This window comes from Hippopotamus amphibius, chromosome 13 (assembly GCF_030028045.1).
Source record: "Hippopotamus amphibius kiboko isolate mHipAmp2 chromosome 13, mHipAmp2.hap2, whole genome shotgun sequence".
Taxonomy (NCBI): Eukaryota; Metazoa; Chordata; class Mammalia; order Artiodactyla; family Hippopotamidae; genus Hippopotamus; species Hippopotamus amphibius.
The window spans coordinates 33,404,932-33,429,124 of NC_080198.1; the positions used below are offsets into that span (position 1 = coordinate 33,404,932).

Below are 24,193 nucleotides of genomic sequence, written 5' to 3' on the forward strand. Positions count from 1 at the left end.
CAGGGACACTCACCCCAACCCTTGGCATGGGGCCCTTTCCTCTAGAGGTCAAAGCCATCTATTTGAAGCTGAATCGTTAAAATTCGATTAGAATAGATCTGCCACCAAGATCCCATTAGTGGGAAGAACTTATTACCTTAATAAAACCTAATCTCATAACGTACCACAAGTGGTTAAATATCGTGGGTTATCTTCTTTTGTCACAAAAGACAATGAAAACAATGATGGGGTGTTGTGTGGGGAGCAATGATACACATTAAAAAAATCCAAATGTCATCAAGACTTTAGTTACTGCTCCCCCGCATGATGCCAGCACTAAAAAAAGTGATGAACGAAAAAGAAAAAAGAAACAAGAAAAAAAAAAAGTGATGAACACTGAATCAAGGGGAGAAAACCCAACAGACAAAACCAAAGTCTTAACGCTCTATCCCTGCGCCAATAAGTAGTTTGAAAATAATGTCCGTCAGGATCCATATGTTTTCTGCATGTGTGAGAACACTTCTGCACAGGGGGCTTACTTCATAACTGAGATTCTTTTTCATTTAATTCAGTCATATTAGATTATGGGGCTGATTATGATCATACCCACAAATCAGTATTTTAACAGAGTTTCCATGGAAACACTATATGCCCCTGTTTTTTAACTTTTTGGACAAGGCTTTGCCTGTTTAACAACTTGAACAAGTTTGACGAGGACAACATGTTTTGTTTAAGTTACATTAACTGGGGCCAATATTTCCTAATTGCATTACCAGGAGAAACATTCACGGCATTACTTGTACCACGGAAAACCTCCCCTAGTCCCAGCGTTCGATTTGCTTTAATCACTGGAGAACAGGAAACATACCAGGATTGCCTTGTCTTATCAAGTTTTAAATGTGTTAAATGGTTTTAAATCTATGAAATAATCTCCCTTATTAAATGACAAAGTTAGTCTTGTGAAGAGGATGGGCATTTACGGCTACAGCCATCGATTTTTCAAAATGCAAACATACAGGTACCTTTAGCTCCCTGCTGGAGAGCTGACCTCATTGTGCATAAATACATATGCTTTTCCGCATATGGTTTCAGAAAAATTCCACCCCCCCCAAATGTGCACCCCCCAAAATGGTGAGAAAATAATAGCATCAAACAGAAGAACTGCAAAAGTGATGTCCAGGAAACAAGATCTTTTCATAAAACAACCTTTTTCTTTTTTTTTTAAAGGTATTCACACCCACACAACCAGAGATATTTACTTCCCACAGTCCACAATTTGGGTGTAGCCTGTAGCAAAGTTTTTGAAAATGCTGCACTGTATAAAGATATGGGGGAAGGGGGCTTTACGGACTAAAGTCAGAGTTCACCCTGACAGCATATAAAACATATGGCCCGAAGCTCTGTGAGATGTCTGCGTTTGAAATGCTGGTGGAGCTTAATAAAATATCAGCAAGGAATAGTTTAATTTTATAGCAATAGGCACCGAAGCAGTAATTTGAGTGGGGCGAGCTGTGTTTTAATACATCAAAGTATACTATACTACAGGGAAGTTGAATATATTTTTAAAAGACAAATGTTCCCAATTCAGTATTACTTGACTTGAAAACTTTCCTTTCTGAAGGAGGGTAAGTAGAAAACAGCCACAGTCTCCCAAGAGCTACCTGTCTTACTTTTTAAACTATGGACATATCTCAAAAGTTAGCCGATCTGTTTCCAGGCCGACACCTTTTATTAGGGGTGTGGAGTTGCAGATGGTGACTGTAAACCAATGTGGCAAGCGTATGGTTCTTTCTTGACTCTGGAAGGCCAGCTGCGCAGTGGGAGGGCGGTCAGGTTGCCTCCATCCTCTCCATCTTCTGCCCTCTTTTGGAGCTGCTTATCTGCTCAGATCTGAGTCCCAGTATCCTCTCCTCTGCATTATGACCGAGAATCCCTCACTGTGAAGGCAGTGGCCGTGACCCTTCTACTTTCTCCCAGGCCGTCCTCCTCTGTCTTGAGTCTGGATATTTTAAAGCCATCATGTCCAAGGAACTCTGTTCATGTGGCTGTCCAAACAACCTCCTGGCAGAGGGGCAGGAGCAGGCCCATGAAATGCTATGCTTTTCCTGCTACCGGTCTAGAGATCAAAGGGAGTTTTCCCCTTCCTGCCCAGTGATGAAGAGAGGGAGGGCCTGTGGGGGCGGCTTCTGAACAGGGGAGCAGCCATGACAAATACAGCCAAGATCTCACTGATAGCGCCGTTCTGGGGATGGACCAGATTAGCGCTAGCTCCATGCACAAAGCACCCTGCTTTCTGTACGTCTGGCCCCAGGACACTTTCCTAGTCCGTAGCCACAGCAATAGGTGGCAGGCTGCCCTCTTCTCTTGGTGGCCCTTGGCCCCGAGGAGCAATGGGCAATGGAGACCTACAAGGGCAGAGGTCTTGCTGGGTAGGGGTGAGCAGATTACTTCTACCAAGTCTGTTGTGTCTGAGCTAAGTCTCTTTTAGGGCCCTTCCTTTGCTGATGAAGGGTAAGGGACTGGGAAGAATAAGATGCAATAAAAGAACATAGGAGTTAAAAGGCTTTGAAATCAGGCAATGCAGGCTCAAGCCCCACCTCTACTACTTACAAACTGATCTCTGGCAAGTGACTTACCCTCGCTAAGATTCAGGTTTTCCTTCAGTAAGACACAGAAAATAATAGTTCCACTCCTGAAATGGAGGAGGAATTCATGATGGTCTCCAAGTAAAGCACCACGTGCCTAAGACTTTCTGAGTCTTCTATGAGTTTTAAAAGTTCCGATTCAGATAGGATTAAGATGGTGGAGTAGGAGGACACGCACTCACTCCCTCTTGCAAGAGCACCGGAATTGCAACTAACTACTGAACAATCATCGACAGAAAGACACTGGAACTCACCAAAAAAAGACACCCCACATCCAGAGACAAAGGAGAAGCCGCAATGAGATGGTAGGAGGGGCGCAATCGTGTTAAAATCAAATCCCATAAATGCTGGGTGGGTGACTCACAAACTGGAGAACAGTTACACTGCAGAAGTCCACCCACTAAAGTGAGGGTTCTGAGCCCCACATCAGGCTTCCCAACGTGGGAGTCCACCAACAGGAGAAGGAATCCCCAGAGAATCAGACTCTGAAAGCCAGCGGGATTTGATTGCAGGAACTCCACAGGACTTGTAGAAACAGAGACTCTATTCTTGGAGGGCACAGAAAAAAATGTGCTCACCAGGACCCAGGGGGAAGGAGCCATGACCCCATAGGAGGCTGAACCAGACCTACCTGCTGGTGTTGGAGGGTTGCCTGCAGAGGTGGGGGGGCAGCTGCCGGTGGCTCACCGAGGAGGCAGGGGCACTGGCAGCAGGGGTTTTGGGAAGTACTTATTGGTGTGAGCCCTCCCAGAGTCCGCCATTGGCCCCACCAAAGAGCCTGTGGGCTCCAGCACTAGGTGGCCTCAGGCCAAACAACCAACAAGGTATGAACACAGCCCCACCCATTAGCAGACAAGCAGATTAAAGTTTTACTGAGCTCTGCCCACCAAATCTGCCCACCAAATTGGATTAAAGCTTTACTGAGCTCCACCCACCCAGCCCTACCCACCATCAGTCCCTCCCATCAGGAAGCATGCACGAGCCTCCTAGATAGCTTCCTCCACAAGAGGGCAGACAGCAGTATCAAGCAGTATCAGCAGTATTTCGTCTTGCAGAACTGAAAACCACAGCCACAGAAAGACAGAGAAAATGAAAAAGCAGAGGACTTTGTACCAGATGAAGGGACAGGATAAAGCCCCAGAAAAACAACTAAATGAAGAGGTTTTAGGCACCCTTCCAGAAAAAGAATTCAGAATAATGATAGTGAAAATGATCCAGGACTTTAAAAAAGACTGGATGCAAAGATCGAAAAGTTTACCAAAGACCTAGAAGAATTAAAGAGCAAACAAACAGAGATATGCAACACAATAACTGAAATGAAAAATACACTAGAAGGAACCAATAGCAGATTAACGGAGGCAGAAGGGCGAATAAGTGACCTGGAAGACAGAATGGTGATCATCACTGATGCAGAAAAGAATAAAGAAAAAAGAATGAAAAGAACTGAAGACAGCCTAAGATACCTCTGGGACAATGTTAAACACACCAACATTAGCATTACAGGGGTCCCAGAAGGAGACGAGAGAGAGAAAGGACCTGAGAAAATATTGGAAGAGATTATAGTTGAAAACTTCCCTAACATGGGAAAGGAAATAGCTCCCCAAGTCCAGAAAGCGCAGAGAGTCCCAAGCAGGATAAATCCAAGGAGAAACACGCCAAGACATATATTAGTCAAGTTGAGAAAAATTAAAGACAGAGAAATGTTATTATTAAAAGCAACAAGGGAAAAACAACAAATAACATACAAGGGAACTCTCATAAGGTTAACAGCTGATTTCTCAGCAGAAACTCTGCAAGCCAGAAGGGAGTGGCATGATATATTTCAAGTGATGAAAGGGAAGAACCTACAACCAAGAATACTCTACCCAGCAAGGATCTCATTCAGATTCGATGGAAAAATCCAAAGCTTTACAAACAAGCAACAGCTAAGAGAATTCAGCACCACCAAACCAGCCCTACAACAAATGCTAAAGGAACTTCTCTAAGCGGGAAACATAAGAGAAGAAAAAGACCTACAAAAACAACAACAAAACAATTAAGAAAATGGTAATAGGAACATACATATCAACAATTACCTTGAATGTAAATGGACTAAATGCACCAACCAGAAGACACAGACTGGCTGAATAGATACAAAAACAAGACCCATATATATGCTGTCTCCAAGAGACCCACTTCAGACCTAGACACATACAGACTGAAAGTGAGGGGATGGAAAAAGATACTCCATGCAAATGAAAATCAAAAGAAAGCTGGAGTAGCAATACTCATATCAGATAAAACAGACTTTAAAATAAAAAATGTTACAAGAGACAAGAAAGGACATTACATAAAGATCAAGGGATCCATCCAAGAAGAGGAGATAACAATTATAAATATATATGCACCCAATATAGGAGCACCTCAATACATAAGGCAAATGCTAACAACTATGAAAGAGGAAATACAAGGCAGAAATAGAGACACAGGTGTAGAGAACAAACACATGGACATCAAGTGGGGAAAGCTGGGAGGGCTGGGGCGGAATGAATTGGGAGTTTGGGACACCAAATTGTACACTCTAAATATATGCTGTTTATTGTCTGTTAACTGTATCTCAATAAAAGTTCTTAAAAAAAAAAAAAGTTCCGATTTAGCCCTGAGAATTTATGGACTTACTGTGTCAGTCACAGCAACTGAATATCTAGACAGAGGAGGAAGTAAATAAAGAATAAGCTGCTAATTAATAGTGTTCTGCCACCTCAAAGGTGATGGAAGACTAGAGAAAAAAATGGGAACTTAGATTTACAGTTTCCTCTTGGTCCCGGTTTTGTACCCTTTCAGATGGACTTCCGGACCAGGTACTTCATTTTCTGAAGCCAGGGAACTTGCTCTACTGTGAAAGTTTCAACAAGATAATCCATATGTGCTCCCTGCTGACCTGCTACTCCCAGCAGACACCGGGCAAGCAGGGCAGCCATCCCCGGGGGTCACTCACGTGCCCAAATTGTGAGACACAAAATGCCTGTGCCACCCCCTGACTTAGTCATATCTCTAGTGCACGCCAGAGGTTTTCTGTGCACATGCGCAGACCACAAACCTAACTTCTGTTTGAGTATGCCCTAATATTCTGTCTCTCAGTTTTGAAGTCCACTTTAAAAAATAAAGAAGTTACTTTCATCACTAGAAAAATTACCGTGTTCACAAGGACAAGGAGAAAATACCACGTTTGCATCAAGATGTAGATGTTGGCAGATTGAGGTGGGCTCCATCCGTAGCTTTCTAGGGCGTGATTCAAATTCTCCCCTCAGCACATTGGCCTTTGGCTTTGTATTCCAGGCTTATCAGTCACTTCTGCAAATGGCAAGGATCTGCTTCAGAAACAGCAACTAGGATTATGTGAGCAGGATGCCACCAGCTGTCTGCTGTTTGTTGTCTGTCTTGACCACTGAGCTGGAAAGGAGTCTAAGGCCATGCTGTGCTCCATGGGGTTGCTGGGTGGGACCACCTGGGCCCACAAATGTTTTCTCAAGCACCTATTTGCCACCCCTGGACTGCGGGGCATCACACCCACACTTACATACACAGGATTACTCCGGAGGGAAAGTTCTGTCCCACCAACATAGCCTCAGCACCCCAGCAGGGCTGGGCGGCTGATGGCTCATTCTGCAGTCCCTCAGGCATGTGTGGAATGGATGTGCCCACAACAGCAACCTATAAGCAAAAGCTCAGGATGTGACATACCTGTACGGAGATTTCATAACATCTGCAAAACTGCAATCCTCTTTACCTTCTCCAAGAAGCATATGAAGATGCTTCTCTCTAGTTACGGTGAGATAGTGGAGTGGACAGAAGACACCGCCTGTGAAGTGACAGCACCTCCCAAAGTACATTGTAGGCCTCATTGTGGAGCTCTAATCCCAACCCCAACACCAGAAAGCAGCGTTCTGGCAGAGGGTTGTGTATGTGGAGGGGGGAGGGAGAGAGAGCTTTTCATAATCAGTAATACGGTTATAGTAGGAGATGGGGGCATAAGGCCTGACAACTAGCTTCTTCACCTCTTTTCCGGCATCTGCCCGCCTGAGCTCTCCCCTCACCCTCTGTGCTGCAGCCACACTGGCCTCCCAGTGGCTCTAGGGCACTGTGCCATCTCTCTGGCCTGTCAGCCTTACATATGCCATGTCTTCACCTGGAATGACTTTACCTCATCATCCCTTCTCTTCTCTGCAGTCAAGTCTAGCCCATCCTTCAGATTTCAGCTGGTTAAAGCATCCACAGGGATGGCTGCCCCAACCTCCCAAGTCAGATTTCCTGACTATAATCTCGTACAGTACCATGTACCTCCCCTTCCTAGTACTTTTCCGGGCTGTAGTTTTTCATATATTTGAAAATATGCATGTCTCCTTGTGGGACTGTAGGGGCCATTTGGATTGTAGGCCCATCTATTTTAATGTTTTATTTTCATGCCCATAATATCCTCAAACATGGAGATTAACACTTAAGGAACACTCAATAGATGCCTCCTTAATAAGGAAATAATACACGAGGCAATTTATAGCAGACTTTCAGAGATGATGAGATGAGATGAGATGGGGCCACAATGAGAGTCCCTCTAACATACCCTGTTTTTATATAGGGGTGCTTTCACCTTCGGGAAAATTGAAGGTGCCAAAAAGTAAAGAAACTCTGGTTTCTGAGAAGTAAATATCTACCTTGCTCATTCTCAGTAATGTCCCCGTAGATGTACCCATCTTAGCTCTTTATCACACACAGCAGCAGCATGCAGCTGTATTTCCAAATGCCTTCATGGTAGGAGCAACTTGGGGCCATGGATAGAAACTTATAAACATCAGCTATAGCAGTGGAGAGCAGTACTCTCAGTTTATTTTCTCCTAGGCCCTAATTAGAATCACAAATGAAATGTTGACAGCACATGAAGGAGCCTGCTTGTTGAACACAAACGTTTCCACTCCTATCAACCTCAAAACTGATAGTCATGCTTCATGATGAAAGCTAAACAGCCCTGGGGAGATGACTACATGTTTTCTCTAATTACGCAAGGATGGGGAGAAGGACCTCCTACCAAGGACGGAATGACTAGAGGAAAGATTGGTAGGTAAACCTTAAAAAAATAACAGCACATGCACGTAGTAGGTGACCCAATATGGGCTTCCTGGTTGAAACGAAAGGATGAGACCATTATTGTTGCACCAGAATGGGAAATTGACTGTTATAAACCTGGATGAAAGCTGCATCAAAGTCAACACAGAGCCCTTATTTTATTAACAAAAGTCCCAAATGAAGGCTGCAGTCACACGACACTAACAACCAACTTTCTTCTGTTTGTGGAACTACTTTGATGACAAGCAGAGTAGAGCACAAATTCACTTAGATTGCAAATGATTCCAGGCAAAGACATACACATACAAGCATGCTTTCTAATCGTAAAAGATGGTGAACTCTGTCACACAAGCAAAATGCTCCTTTGCACTTAACGTGCTTGTTTCTGTTCCAAACAGATTAGTGCAAGTAGATACAGCCAAAGTACCTAGTTGGTACGTGTCATACAGACACATTAATAGAGAATGTATTGCTATGTGCGAAGGCTTTTTTTGTTAAGATTCTTACATAAAAATATTATTTAACCCTCCTTGCAAATCTGCCAGTTGGGTTCCTTTGTACAAATGATGAAATTGAAGATCAGAGCAATTAAAGAACTCGTTCAAGGTCACAGAGCCAGTAAATGTTGAAGGCAGCATTTGAATCTAGATGGTTTCACTTCAGATTCCATGCTTTTAACAGGGATACTGTTCTAAAATGAAATGGTGGGACAGATGAAGGCTGGAATAATGAAAAGGATGCCTAAAGTTTGGACTCTGTAATTGGTGAGTTACAATATAAGTTCTGTTTGAGACAACTGTATTTTCCAGAATATTTTCAAGCTACGTATAGCAAACAGCCAACACAGAGCAAAGCTTAAAGAGAAAACGGCAAAACACAGATTCATTATTTCATCACAATATACATACACTAAGTCCTGAAAATATGAAAAACACATTGTCATCTATTTCAGAAACTGGACTATCATGTTATAATAAAAGTACAAAAGCAAATAAAAATTTACCAAGAAGAGCTGCACAAAACACTCATTTTACGTGTAACATAAGTAAACAATCAAACACGAACATGAATTTGATTCCAATTTATATTCTTGGGGCAGGGACAAAAGTAGCCAATCAAAAGAGCTAAGTAAAACAATGTGTCTGTGTGAGGCCTTGGCCAGGCTTCCTAAGCTGCCATATTTTTTGATCCTTTTGTTTCTTTCATTAGCTTTGTATCAACCAGCATCTGCCTATGTTTATTCCACCAGCTGCATGAGCTCACTAATTACCTTTAATCATACTCATCTGAAATGCATCCTTATCTCCATATACATCCTGTATGCAGGCAAACCAAATGCTGGTAAGCTGAGGTTGGGAAGATATTGGAATGGTAAGTCTATACTTCCTCTAACCTTGACAGAATGGATGGACAAAAAAAGAAAAAAAAAAAAAATCACCTAGGTATGCCTCTACTACCCGCCAAAGGACTTCTGAGACTTGGTTCTCAGGGAGTTGGACAGTGTCAGTGTCCCAGCAGGTCATGTGCAGTCTTCACATGGTAACAGGTGCAAGGTGATGAGATGACCAGCACTGACGTTGCTAAAATAAGTAAGAATTGCTAAACAGCACCCTTCAAACTGGCAAGTTCTTTGAAGGCCAAGAGTCAGTGTGCTATGTCTTTTCTAGTTCTCATGGCTCCTCGTTCAGACCTGGGCTCGCTAGACAAGTGGACGCTGGGAAGTCGTCTCGTGCATTTTGGCCATTGTTTTCCTTAGCTTTAGGGAGGCTGGAAGCACACACTCCATACCCACTACTCCACTAATTTTATCAAACATCTCAAGGCCAGATAAAAGGAATTTAAACTCTACAGGTAGTCACATGAAGTAAACTGAATGACCCTAGCCAGTCATTGAACCTTAGTTTTTATCTTATCCAAAAGGCAAGAAAGAACAAGGGAGGGACACATATCCTTCCCACCCTCTTACCAGAGAAACCATATGGCAGCCTTGATTCTCCACTGAATGGCTCAAAAGGAAACCGTGTTTTTATCTTCTGAGTTAGTTAGAGCTTCTAGATAATAAAATTTGTAGCTTACCATAAAAAAGAATGGATTGCATTTTTTAAAAAAGATTTGAAGACATAAAATACATAAAACTATAGGTTCCCTGAATGTTTTACCTAACATGGAGGCCCACAATCCACGTGTTTGCAATAAATATGCTGGAGACGTTCGGCGAGTTGCTTAGCTTTTCTGTGCCCTACTTTTGTCATTGGTTTTGTCATTCATTCATTCTTCAACATTAATTTAATGTGCATACTACATGGTGTTGTAGAAACTAGGGGAAGAAATAAAAGAAACCATCTTAAGCTTGTGGACTAGTGAGTTATTTTCACCTTTAAGTGATATAATGCACATAAAATGCAGAGTCAGAGACTGCTAATGCTCTCCAACACCTGTGACTTCTCTTCTTCCAAAACACACAGCTAGACTACATTTTCCAGCCTCCCTTGCTGTTAGATATGATCATGTGATTTTATTCTGGCCAGCAGAATATAAGTGCACTGATATGTACCATTTCCAGGCCTGGCCAATGCCTGGTTCTCATCTTCTTCCAGCATCAGTCAGCTGATGGAGAGAACTGAGAACTAAGAGGAAGGCACAGTGACAAGATGGAAGCAGCCTGAGTCCCTGAATGACTGTATGGGAGCCTGGCTCCTGTCAACCTGAGCTAGATTGTGGTAAGAACAATAAGTTGTTGTGCTGAGCCACTGAGATCTGGAGGTTTATTAGTTACAGCAGTTACATTACATTAAGGATTTATAATTTACTTAATATAAATCCTTAGCAATATCTGGTCCATTGTAAGCACTAAACAAATGATATGATAGCCATTTAACATATATAGTCCTAGTTCTCTTGCTGTTATGTTTCATAAGAACAAAAAGAAAAAGAAAAAAAGAAACAGGAAAGAAATGAAGGAAGGAAGGACGGACAGACAGACAGAAGGAGGGGAAAATAATACTGAGGTCTTTTAAAAAGCTTTGTATAAATTTCATACCTAGGTACCATTTGGTCATCCACAACGCTAGGGAAATTTCTTCCAAGTGCCAAATCTCTCTTCATAATTACATGAAATTTCTGTGTGGCTCTGTGGTGCCAAGGGCCTCCTCCAGGCTATCCCGGGCTGCAGCTGTCTCTCAGCCTGGCTGCCTCCCCCACATCAGATCACCAAGCACCTGCTTTGGATGGGGCCCACTGACAGGGATGGGCCCACTGTGCCAAGAGTTTACCAAAGCAGACCTTAAAACTGGGAGAAATGCTCCTATAAGGTCTGGTCACATGTGGAGATCATTTGGCAGAAAAAGACAGATGTCACTCTGGGGGCTAATCTTCCTGGAGTAAGAAGAGGTAAACTCTAGGGATGCTATATTTACACATGCAACACAGTTAGTCAGTCCCTAGAGGATAAACCATCTCATATATTTCAGTAAACAAAATGAACCTCTTCTTGCTATTTAACAAAAGTCAGCTCTTCTCCTTTGTACTGTTAAAATTACAGATGTAATATGTGTTTGTTGTAGCAAGCTGAATATACAGAGGTATAAATAGAAAAAGTTAATTTTCCTCTCTTTCTTCTTAAATTACCTGTCCCCTAGATAATCAGTATTATCAATTTAGTGTCTATCTTTTCCCACTTACTCCATCTTTAGACAAACCAATGCACATTTTTAGTTAATCCCTCCACCTTTGACTTTTTTTTTGTTTCAACATAAATGGGACGATAGAATGTGCATTCCTATTCAAATTGTTTTATTTAACCTAACAATTTATTATGAATATCCTCCCAGGTGGATATAGTTAGCTCTAACTTATTCTTTTAAAATACTTGTATAATATCACCTGGGAGAAAGAGCTATTACATATATGTTGGATTTTAAGACATCATCCGTTTTAAATGTTAACAACTGTTGATTTTTTTGGAGGGAGGTGAAATGTTAAATAGACCAATTGATATGAGGAAACTTTCTGACTTAAAATGAGCGAGCAAAAGAATACAGGGAAACATTCTGACCGAAAATGAGCAAAAGCATATAGGAAATATATTTATATAAAAATATATAAAAACTAGGAAATTCTTGAAATTGCAGTGTGACAGTTGCCACCATATTCCTTTGAGGATGTGTCTGAAGCAAGTTCTGTGTGGGGAACTGGGCTCTTGACTAGATCTTGGTACCAGAAGCCCCTCATGGGAGTGGCTTGGCTTGGCCTAACCTGACGTGTGGCATCGCTCTTGGGTGATTCTTTCGCTCGCACAGTTGTCTTGCCACTTTTTTGCTCTGGCTCACCAAGGGAGGGAGGAGCAGAAGGTGCTGCAGGTATTAGCATGCAGATCACACAGCCTGCCTTTGTTCTCTGGGCTGAGGTCAGATGGAATAAATCAATCAGCCTCTGCATCCAAAGTCCTTCTAGGTCCGGGAGCCTTTCACTCCAAGTGTGCACTGACCATTCTGAATCACCATTAGAGTCATTAGGAGTAAAACTGAACCAAAGAGCCCCTTTGGGCAGTAGGTCACTGCTCCCAGGAGCCAATCAGTTCTCTGCATGTTCCAAGAGTATTCACATATTAGCTAGGAGCAGTCTTTGAGGTCTGAGAAGACATACTGTTAATAGGAGATGCCACTTCTGATTATTTACTCTATCAGATCTGTGCTGTGCACTTAACATGTATCCCTTGATCCCCCCTGCATGCTGTGAGGTAGGCATTCTACAGATGAGGAAGCTGAGGCTCAGAGAAAGTGAACGGTTTGCCCAAGACCACACAACCTTAAAGTACAAGCACCATGAACGTGTGCTTCCTCATTCAGCCACACAGCCTGGCTTTAACTGCAGGTATCCTCCACTGCCCACAGTTTTTCTGTAGGTGTCCTGGTCTCCTATGCCCAGCTATGCCTCTTTTTCAGGCCTCTGAGTCCATGAGACTTGCACCTTAGCTGGGCTCTGCAGGACACAGCTAAATTGCTCTGCTGTAACCCAAAGAGACACTCAAATACTTTGTTTGTCCAGGCTCCCCTAAAGTCTCTAAGTACAAAGCCTTAAGCCCACTTAAGCGTTCTGACCAGAATGACAAGGTTTTAGATATGAGGGCCCTAAAGATCATCCTCTCAAGCCCTCTCATTTTACAGATAAGGAGACAGGATAGTAGATACGTCCAGCGGGGCGGTGGCAGTTGGTGTGGTTGACAGCTGACTGTGGTGGAGCAGTGACAGTACTGGCTAGACAGCAGAATAGAGCAGGGTTTGCAAACTATGGCCTATGGGCCGATCTAGTCCTCCATCTGTTTTGTTCTTGTAAATAACATTTTACTGGGGCTCAGGCACACCATTTGTTTACAGATTGTCTGTGTTTGGCTGCGTGCTATAACATCAGAGTTGAGGAGTTGCAACAGATATCACATGGCCCTCAACGTCTAAAATACTTACTATCTGGCTCTTTACAAAAAGAGTTGCTGGCCCCTGGGAAAGACAGAGGCATGCAGGTTGATATGTTATTAGAAGCTTTCTAGTTCTTAGAATGAGTGTTCTAGATTCACAGGTGTTTGTTATATTGTGGCCCATTGATGACTGAATGCTACATACGGGCCATTGATGGTCATGTATCATATAGGAATAATTATTATTAAATTCTGTGCACCTGAAAGTAGACATAGGCAAAAGAGAGGGAAGGAAGGAAGAAAGGAACTATTTGGCCCTTATTAAGATTTAAATGGCTCTTTGTTGCCTACACCTGACTTTTCCCCATTGTACATCAGATGCTCAGAGAATGCTGGAGAGAAGGATGACAGGCTGAGTGAAGCAGATTTTTCAGGAAGGAGGCAGGATGAGTGTCCTGGGTTCTGTGAGTCTGGAAGGGGCTTGTCCAAAGGAGGAAAGGGATCCCAAAGAGCAGACCATTAAGGATAGTCACAATCAATTTTTCAACCTCATTCCCAAGGGTACCCCCCAAGTGGCACGAGGGGCCAGGCCTCCTGGTGTTTTGTCAGGACCTCCTCCTGCTTGTTGAGTCAAGGTTGAATCGAATGCTAGTGGCAGAGAAGCCTTGGAAAGCATTCTCCTGGGTAGTTGTGACCATTTATTAAGGCACTCTGGGCCATGAGATGTATTGTTTCATGTAATCCTGGGAACAATCTTGTAAAGCAAAAACCACTGTTATCTCCATGTTAGAGATGCGGACAAGGGGTTTTCAGTGGGCAAGTTATTTGCCCAGAGACATCAAACTGGTGAACGTGAAGCTGAATTCTGATCCAGAACCAGCTGATTCTAAACCCCAGACTCAACTGCTCTCCTATACTGCCTGGGGCCAGGGATCCCACTTCACGATGCCTCAAGAAAAGCATGGTTTTTTCCTTCTTCACATGAGTCACTGCAGGCATGTGGAACATTTTGGCATGTTGAAGGGCAGCTTTGACATTGAAATCCCACCTCAGCAAATGGCAGGGCATTTGCACATTCAAAGAAATGTTCCAGTCCCTGGTGGGAAAGTTTCCAACGGCTTCAATTAGAGAACAGTCACAGTTCATTGACGCCTGATGCTCACAGGGGCGGCTTTATTGTTTTATATGTGAAAAATGAGGAAAGGGCCAGAACCTCGGCTTCAGTGAAACGATGAGAGATTGAGAAGTATTTCCAAAGGCACGCAAATCAAAAGTCAATTCAAGGAGGGGGTGGCGGCAGTGGGGGTGGAGGGAGAAAGCAAAGAAGCAGCAGAGAAGTATTTGTGGCACCAGGGAGAAGAGGTTGTGATGTCCACGAAAGGAAACCATGGCTATGAATTTCAGGGCATCAAGACCCTGTCAACACAGCTAATCCCTACAGATGTTGGCTGAATAAGCCTTCGGTGACCAAACAGTGCACTGCGGAGACCGTGTCAGCCTCCAGCAGGCCAATTTGTCCTCATATTACACACTCTGCTGGCTCTGTTGCTAGACCCCCAGACCGAGGATCCACGGCGAGCGTCCCCCAACTCGACAAGGATTGACACAGCATGGTTAATGAGTCAACAGAATTCAGAAACCAGGACCGGATTAAGAAGGCAGTTTTATTTTGGTGCCCTGGACTTCAAGCAGATTAAATAATCAAAAAGCCTGAGCCACCGGGGTCATGTTTGAATGCTACAGCTGTTCACCGAGGTTCGGCAAACATTCTTTCTGTGGCTTGTCATCTCGATGGGAGAGGCAGTGATGATCCCAGGGAGGGTGCCACTTTAAGAAAGAAGGGGGGAGCACAATCAAAAGATCTTCTCATGGAAAACAATCCCAGCCAGATGGAGACAAGGAAAGGGCTGCTTAAAAAAGTGGTCTCCTGAAAGCGACAACTGTTCTTTGCATTGAAGATAAGCACTACTAGGAATCAGAAAAAAAGTGAATGAAAAGTTGGACTTGGAGTTTGCCATGCCCTCGGTGTGTTGATCTGCAAATTAATAAAGGTGGGCTTCGGGTTCAACGGGGAAAGCCGGTGGAGACTCAGTCATGGAAGGTGAGCCATGATTAATCCCTTCGCACCTTAGAAAGTGGGACCCCCCTCAAGAAGGTATCTGTGGGAAGCCTGTTTTCAAGCTGTCTTTCTCAAAAGACCAAACAGATGTTAAAAAAAAGTCTCTGATAGAAGGATTTATGTTTGTGCCATGCCGGGTCATAGCAAGGGGGGTGGAGGAACCAACGAACCCAGTCATGAACAGATATGTGGTTGGCCTGTCACGGGCCATTTCGTAGAAAACACAGTCCTTCAGGTTGGAGTTCACATATCATCTCCTTGGGTGGGGGGGGGGGGGTGGCGGGGAGGAGGAGGAGTGGGACAATTTTCTGCAACTAATTAATGCTTGAGACCCACAGCTAAAGTGAGGGGCAGCAACTCTCCTCTGAACAGAAGATGCTTTGGCAAAGAGATTTATGTTATTTGCAAAATTGTAGAAAGGAAAACAAGGGTTTTGGTCTTTTATACACTGGAAGAGGGAATGGGGCTGGGATGCTTTGCATCCCTTGAGACAAACTAAATTGAGCAAAATCTCCTTTGGAAGGCTCTCCAAACATCTTCCCTCTTGTTCTAAAGCAGTATTAGCAGCAGCAGCAGAGAATGGAAAGGACAAAGGGAAAAGGCTCCATGCATCTGACAGCCACATTGTACCTTTCCCCAGTGAAGGCCAAAAACAGACAAACAAGCAAACCAAAAACCCCCTCTTAAGAGCTTTCTTTATGAGGAGATAACCATTTTGAGTTTTAAATATTATTGCCTGGCCCTGTGATTTCCTCTACCAATTTAACAAAATGTCCTTGATGGATGTTTGCCATATTTTGAAATTTAAGTCTTAAAAAAAAAGAAAGGAGTGACAGAGCTACGTTGGAGACTGACTTAGCAGTACCTAAGAAAATGTCAACTCAGCATCCTCTCTGAACCTGGCAAGGAGGCTCCTGTTGATTCTAGAGACCCCCGTACACATTTCCACAGGGCCAAGGAGCTCTGTGTAAGGATGGCTTCTGCAGCATCGTTTGTCATGAAAGAAACTGCAACAACTCAAATGCTCCTCAGTATGGGAGTGGCTAAATATTAAATCTGGCATGGTCTCACCATGGAATACTCCACAGAAGTTAGAAGGAATGAATGAGCTCTCTATATATCCACATGGATGGATCAATTTTGAGTGACTAGAGTAAACTGCAAAATGAAACATGCTAATGATTATATTTATGTAGTTTTTAAAAAACTACTATGCAAAACATTATGTAGTATGTATATGTATGTGAGTGTGGTGTGGTGTGTGCGTGTGTGTGTGTGTGTGTAAAAATATTTACAGGCAGTAAAGCACAGCAGGTAAGAACCCTGAAAGACTCTGGAAGCAGACTGCCTGGGTTCAAATCATGATTCTACTACTTCTTTGTGACCTTGGGCAAGTGATTAAGCTACTCTGTGCCTCAGTTTCATCACCTTTAATATAGGCATAATATGCCTATATTACAGGTTAGAAGGACTAAATTAATATATATAAAGCACTTTCAATACTGCCTGGCTCAAAATATGAGCTGTAAGGCTATTTGCAGTTGTTATTGTTACTAAGTATTGTTTTTAAAACGCCTGGAGGGAAACACTAGCAATGGTAGGGAAGAGGGCGCTTCCTGTTGAAAAACATGATGTAGGTGCTAATCAAAGGGAATTCAACTGCATCAGTAATGCACTGTTTCTCTGAGTTAAAGACAAAACAGATGAAAGAACTATACCAACCTATGAATAACTGACAGAACTTTGTTATAGAAACACGGAAGTTTATTATATCATTTTTAATAATATAAAAATTTTTTTTTTCAAAAATCTCTTGAATAAAAAAGGAGTAGAGACAATCATCATTCATGGAATTATTGTACCTGCAAAGATGGACATCAATTTGTAAGAATGCTTCAGACCTGCCCTGTCTAATAGGGACCATTAGCACCATATGGCTATTTAAATTTTAACTGATTAAAATTAAATGCAAATAAAAATTCGGTTCCTTGGTTACAGTAGTCACATTTCAAGAGCTCAGTAGCCATATGTAGCTAATGGCTACCATATTAGACAGTAGATATAGATCATTCCCATCATCATAGAAAGTTCTATTGGATAGCACTGATCTGGAGCATACTTTTAAGAAACGTGAATATCTGAACTCCCTGTCATTCTTCTAAACTTCTGATCCCAGATAATTCTGCTGCATCATACAAAGGGCATGCACCGCCCAAAATATTTTTTCACATTTCTATTTGATATCCTATGTCATCTACCTTCCTGTGAATTTAAAGGGGAACAAATGCTGACATCATTTACAATCTGGTTCCTAACCCAATCTCTTTCTGTTTGTTGTAGGTGAACTACTCCTGCTTTCAAGTATGATTTTCCTGCTGCGGGTGGTGTGTGGCTGCCCAGAGAGGTGCCTCTGTCACTCACCTTCAAATTCTGTAGACTGCAGCCAGCAGGGTCTGGCTGAAATCCCTTCCGATTTGCCTCCTCAGACTGTAACACTGCACTTACAAGATAACCAGATAAACCAGCTTCCAGCTTCTGCATTCAAGTCAGTGCCACAGCTGACAACTTTGAACCTGTACAACAATTCTCTTTCAAACCTGACCCCCGGAGTTTTCCATGGACTTCAGCACTTGCGTGTCTTAAACCTAACCCAGAACTCCCTGCATTCCCTGGAAAGCAGACTTTTCCATTCCCTCCCACAGCTGAGGGAGCTTGATTTGTCATTAAACAATATAAGTCACCTTCCCACATCCCTGGGTAAGCCTTGGGAGAACCTAACCGTACTTGCGATCCAACAAAACCGGCTTCAGCAACTCGATAGAGCACTCCTAGAATCCATGCCCAGAGTGAGGCATTTATTTCTCAAGGACAACCTCTGGGAATGCAACTGCCACCTGCTCAGTCTTAAACTCTGGCTGGAGACATTTATCTACAAAGGTCAGTAATGCCTATATGGAAACCTCCATCTGTATATCACCAGCATAGGATGAACCTCATCTGTTCTCGGCATCAGAAGGGATGCTGAGGAGTGTTTGAGGGGTCCGTGTAAGCTTTTTCACATTGATATCATTTCACAGTATGGCAAGAGAGGCAAGTAGGTCATTCCAGGGTGTTTGAATTCAGGTATTTAAGTCTATCTACAGATATGATTCAGGGAGATAACTTTCCACTTTTTCTCTCCCCACCCCAACTTTCCACTTTTTGATTAACAACACTATTAAGTTATCTATCAGGGAACTGTAGGCCCTTAAGAAAGAGGGAAATTCAATCACCACTTAAATGACTACTCAACTCTGAAGTGACACCAAATTCTGATTTTCAAGTGTGATCAACTAGGGGCATGGTACCTCTCCTTAGGACTCTCCCTGCTTCTCACCATTTGACAGCTATGAAATCTTCCCCAAGATTATCCACTCTGCTTTAGCAAACACCAGTGTTACTGACACTGGATACAATAGGGTTCCCTCTCCAAAGGGGAGGGAACCCTATTCTTTCTTTAACCAGATGTTAAAAGCAAAGCAAGAGATCCCAGAATATTAAAGATGAGGGAATCTGGAAATCACTCAGGGGTTAGCAAATTACAGCCCAAGAGCCAAATTTGGCCCACCTACTAATTTTATAAATAAAGTTTTGTTGGAACACATCCACACCCATTTATTATTTACTGTTTGTGGCTGTTTTGCATTATAAGGCCATAGTTGGGACAGAGACTATGGCAAGGCTTAAAATATGAACCATTTCTGGATCTTTATAGAAAAGTTTGCAAACCCCTTCTAACTCAGTGCTAGCCTATTATCAATAGGAAATGGAGGCCCAGAGATGTTCAGTGACTTGACCAAGATCACAGACTAGAAGCACAGACAAGAGTAGAATGAGTGGCTTTAGGTCTTGGCCCTACATTCTTTCCTCTACATCACAGTGCTTCTTTCCTTTTGAACTTTTAAGTATCATTCATTTGTTCATCCTAGACTTGAGTGTCTCTAATGTGCAGGGACTTTTCTAGGCACTGAGAAAAGGTCAGTGAATAAGAAAATCCCTACCATCACAGGCATTTCATTCTAACAGTAGAAAAATGATTAATAAGACAAATATATACCCATGTTCAGATAGCAGTTAGTGCTAGAGGTGGGGTAAGGGGAGAGAGTGATGGGACGGGGGTTCCACTTCAGATGGGAAGGAAAGGAAGGCAGAACTGGAACAGAACAGGAACAATGAGGAGAAATGAGCCAGGAGATAACGGGGGAAAAGACCAGCAGTGCAAAGGCCCTGATGGGAAAGTAAGCTGGGCTTCACTGAGAGACAGAAAGAGGGACAAATGAGTGGCTAGAACAGAGGAAGGGAGTGAGAGGATAAGACAGCACAAGTACCCAGGAGCCAGGTCATGTTGGAACGTGCAGAGCAGGCTGATACATTTGGATTTTATTTTAGACAAGATGGAAATCTCTTAAAGAATTTTAGTCAGGGGAACAATATGATCTGATTACATTTTAAAAGGTCACTCTGGTGACTCTAGGGAGAGTAGACCAAAGACTACAGAAGAAGAAGCAAGGGGATGAGGGAGAAAGTGATTTCAGTCATCCAGGGAAGAGATGATGGTGGCTCAAACCAGGATGATGAGAAATGATCAACTTTGGGAGATATTTAGAATATTGAACTGATAGAAATTACTAATGAGTTGGAGTGGGAGATAAAGAAAAGAGAGTATATTATAGGAAATTCAATTTTGTTTTGCCCTTCAGCAGTAACCAGAGAAAAGGTGATGCCAGTAGCTGATAAGGGGCAGGCTGGGGAATGGGGGAAATGGGCAAGTATGTGTGGGAGGTGGTAAATCAGCAACTCAGTGTGGGGCATGTCAAGTTTGAGATGGAGATTATAGAGCCAAGGAGTGCTGCTGAGTTAGTCGATATATATTTGAGACTATAATTTGGGAAGATATCAGAGCTCCAAACATGAATTAGGGAATCAGTAGAGTCTAGATGGTTGCAGCAGTTACACAGAAGGAAGTGGGAGACAGAGCACATGAGTTCATATAACATTGAATTAAGAATCTCTTTCAACAATATAATCCAACAGCTTATCACTAACCAGCTGATCTTCAAACTGACCTACAACAGAGGCCATATAATGTGACAAAAATCTTTCTCATAGGAGGTTGCAAATAAAACTGTTTACATCTAGAAGTGAAGTGGCTTTCCCTATTGTGTTCTAGACTAAATGGGTAAGCATAAGCCAAACCATCACAGAAAGATGGTTTTCATCAATTAAAAACATTTCTTGACAAAAAATAGTTATCAGGTTCAGGATACCAGAAGCAACATAGGATGCAATATAGCTCCCCCTACTCTGCCACAAATGCACTGGTGATCTTCAGGCAAATGAATGCCCCTCAGTACCCCTTAGCGCCACCAGGTGGAAACTGACAGTGTTAAGTCAGGGAGCTCCTAAGGCCCGTTCTGGTCCTCAGATTCCACAAGGCAGTGCAACACTCCCTCATGGCAGAGCTGCCCCCTCCAGACAACAGTCTTTCTCTGGAGGAAGGCAAAATTGATTTGGGATAACAAGACCTGGGTGTCCCAAAATAACTAAATAAACCCCCCAAATGAATGCTAATGTAGGAGATAATCTGACTACTGGTGCAATGAATGAAGGCAAAATAAGGAAACAGATATTAGTCAAGACCTTAGTTCCCACCAAGGGGAAACAAAGTACATGGAGGATGAAGCAGGGGGGTTTGTGACCTAGAAGTGTCATTCATTTGTTCCAGTGGCCAGAACTCAATCACGTGGCCCCAATCTGACCACAAAGGGTGGGGACATTTCATCTTCTTGTGGACCCAACAGCCAAAAACATGCTTTGATGAATATCTAATAATATCTCCTCCACAAAAACATGCACATAGATTTTGTAATTAGCATTCCTCTCTCTCCATTCATAAGTAAACAGATCATCTTTATGCTGATAGCTAACTTCATTAAACACTTATTCTGGGCCAGGCATTGTGCTAAGTACTTGACATACTTTATCCAACTGAGTCCTCAGAGAAATCTTGTGAGGTGAATTTCATTATTACCCCAGTCTCCCACTTTCCAGATGAGAAAACAGAGGCACAGAATGGTCAAGTAACTTGCTTAGGGTTGCACAGCAAAGTAACGGTCAGACTCAAGATTTGAATCCCATTTCTTCTCAAGACAAGGGTTAAGAGCTGCTAGTGGCCAGATGATGGATATGATGGATAATGAGAGGGCTTGGAAAGCTGGAACTTCTTGCATTGTCAGCGTCTATGAATCCAAAAGAGATTGAGACCCTCAAGCTATCATCTGCAGATTTGCTTCCTGGGGTCATGGCTGAGGAGATGGTGGCAGAAGGTTGGGAAGTGAATCCTTGCTGAGGACACAGGAGGCCATGGAGCTCTTGGTGGCCACAACCCCTGCCTTCCAGCATTATCCTAGTCTCTAGTTTGTGTATTCTCTTGGCTCTGGGCCCCGAGGCCATGCCTCCCACCTTAATACTGAACTGCAGGAAGCCTGGAACTGGAGAAAGACAGCGTGAACCGCCCCAGTCAAGGTCTAAGTCAGCTTGTGGAATTTCTGGTCCATGGCAAGTGGCCTTTTTCCCCTTGATGAAAGTCTCAGTGCTCTTTGGCTGGTTTAAATATTGTTACTTCTTTTCAAGGCCCCGCACTTCTTTTCTGCTCTCTGGCTTTCTGCTATACAACGAGCTTTGAGGCAGAGTATTAAAACAGTCCCTGAGACAGGGAACCTTAACCATGGTGCAGCCCGATGGCGCTTTGGGCTCACTGAGAGAAAGCACTTCAGCTCAGGAAAGGAGAAAATTCCTCTTCTCTTTTTGCTTTAGAGTTGAGGCTCTCGCCTCAGGGGATCACTGACGAAGCCAGGACGGGCCCAAGAGATTCTGGAAGTAGTTCAAGCAGTAAAAGCAAAAAAGGTATGGGTTGAATTTTGTCATGGCCACTAACCCCAGTGTGACCTGGGCCACAATAACCCTTGAACTGCAAAATCGCCCCATCTACTAATACGGCCGTGGCAAGACTCAGCTTATAAGGCTCAGATAGAATGGATGTGAAGGCATTCCCAAAACTCCGAAGTGCTATACAAAGGAAGTTTCTAACAACATTGAAGTGACAAGCTCTCGCATGGGAATTTCTGGTATAGTTTCATAATTCATCTATGATGTGTACAAAGAATCTCGAGTCTAACTTGGCTAAGATTGGTGCCAGGCTTCATAGGGGTGAGGTTCTACTGATGGTCACTGTGTTAACTCCACTGAGCTCAGGATGTCCCAGAGAGGAGGAAGTAGAGAGAGGCAGTGAGTGTAGTGGGAAAAACGGGGATCACAGGAGAGGGCTGGGTTTGGGTATTGATCCATCCACTTATGACCTGAATGACCTTGGACAAGAATTACCCATGCAACAGAGATGTGGGGACTTATCTAACCGTGCTTTGTAAACTAGCAAGTCAGATACAAATAGGATATTTTCAAAGCAAAAAAATTTAGTTAGTGAAGTTTATCTGCCTGAGGTCAAATAGTAAATTGGTGGTAAAATTTGGCCAGGGTGGAATCTGTTAGCCCAGTGTTCTTTCTAGAACAGAACTTCTAGGCACTCAAATGCCCTCAAACAACAGTAGTCCACACACCTGAGGAAATCAATCCCCTTACAGAGAATGGAAATGGAGTCTAAGAACCCGTTAGAAAGTTCGGTACTTGAAGGAGTAACTGTTTCGAGGTCTGAGGAGACACGTTAATTGTACTCAATCCCATGAACGTAACTCATATTCCTGTCAAACCTTCAGATACACAAAACACTCACAGGACCACTGACCTCCCCGTTTGGCATCACTGAAGAGTGTTGGTAGAGACAGAGGGTCTTTGTAATTAACACATAACATCACAACAAAAGACATTTGTTTTATTTATTTATTTTTTAGATCTCCGGTGGGAATTTGGCACAGTAGATTTCTTGTGTGGCAGGGCTCATTAGGGCGTGCAACAGTGCCCTCAGGCTGGCCTCCAGCACCCCTTCCTCTCAGCTTTTGCATTGTTTTTCCCTTGGCATTTATAAGGTAAAGGTGACTTGGCTTCTAATGAATTCTTGGTCATTCATAATTGCCCATTTAGTGTGTGGCATTTTTAGCATTTAGCCAATTTAGAAATCCTAAAATCATAAAATATGGTTGTTAAATTCTTTGACTCCGGGGGGAAAAAAAAAGGTGTTTTATAAATTCCATCTGCCTAAGTTTTTGCAGGCTGAGGATTTGGGAATTTTGTTGTATCAGGCTCTGTTATCACTCTTCGCTTTTGTTTCTTAAAGGGGGAATGACAGACAGCGTCGTCTGTGCCTCACCGGACACCTGGAAGGGAAAGGACCTCCTTAAAATCCCTCACGAGCTATACCAGCCCTGCCCTTTTCCTTCTCCAGACCTGGAGTCCTCACAGGTGCAGCAGCTAGGTGCTGCCCACCGAGCTGTCCCCAGGTCCCCTGAGGGCCACAGCACAGGGGAGCGAAACCACTGGGAGTGTGAGATCAAGCCCAAGCCGCGGCCAGCCAATCTGCGCCACGCTGTGGCCACCGTCGTGGTCACGGGGGTGGTGTGTGGGATCGTGTGTCTCATGATGCTGGCGGCTGCTGTTTACGGCTGCACCTACGCAGCTATGACAGCCCAGTACCACGCGGGACGCTTGGCTCAAACCAGTGAGCCTGCGAAGACAGAAAGAAAAGAGCTGTTTGACAGCTCAACAGCCTGAGAACTTTCATCTCAAATAGGAATAATCATTTCAGGCCAGAAGAAAGTTTCTGAATGTGGCTGATGGTTCACTGCGTCTGCCTCATTTCCTTTTTCCAAAAGGGGGAAAAAATGTTTCTGTAAAAAAAAATATTCCTGGGAAGAAATTTATGTTGAGAGTTTAAAAAAATACTAT

General features: G+C 43.2%; 2 protein-coding genes across 2 annotated transcripts in view; one reads left to right on the forward strand and one right to left on the reverse strand.

The window, feature by feature from the left end:
* CACNA2D3 (calcium voltage-gated channel auxiliary subunit alpha2delta 3) overlaps positions 1-24,193 on the reverse strand; it is a 781,884-nt gene that overhangs the window by 112,962 nt on the left and 644,729 nt on the right. The gene's annotated exons all lie outside the window — the stretch shown is intronic.
* On the forward strand, positions 17,596-24,019 carry LRTM1 (leucine rich repeats and transmembrane domains 1; the record flags this gene model as incomplete). The annotated part of the gene is made up of 2 exons (XM_057705867.1): positions 17,596-18,193; positions 23,586-24,019. Coding segments are annotated over 2 exons (1,032 nt in total), but the record flags the coding sequence as incomplete, so codon positions are not given.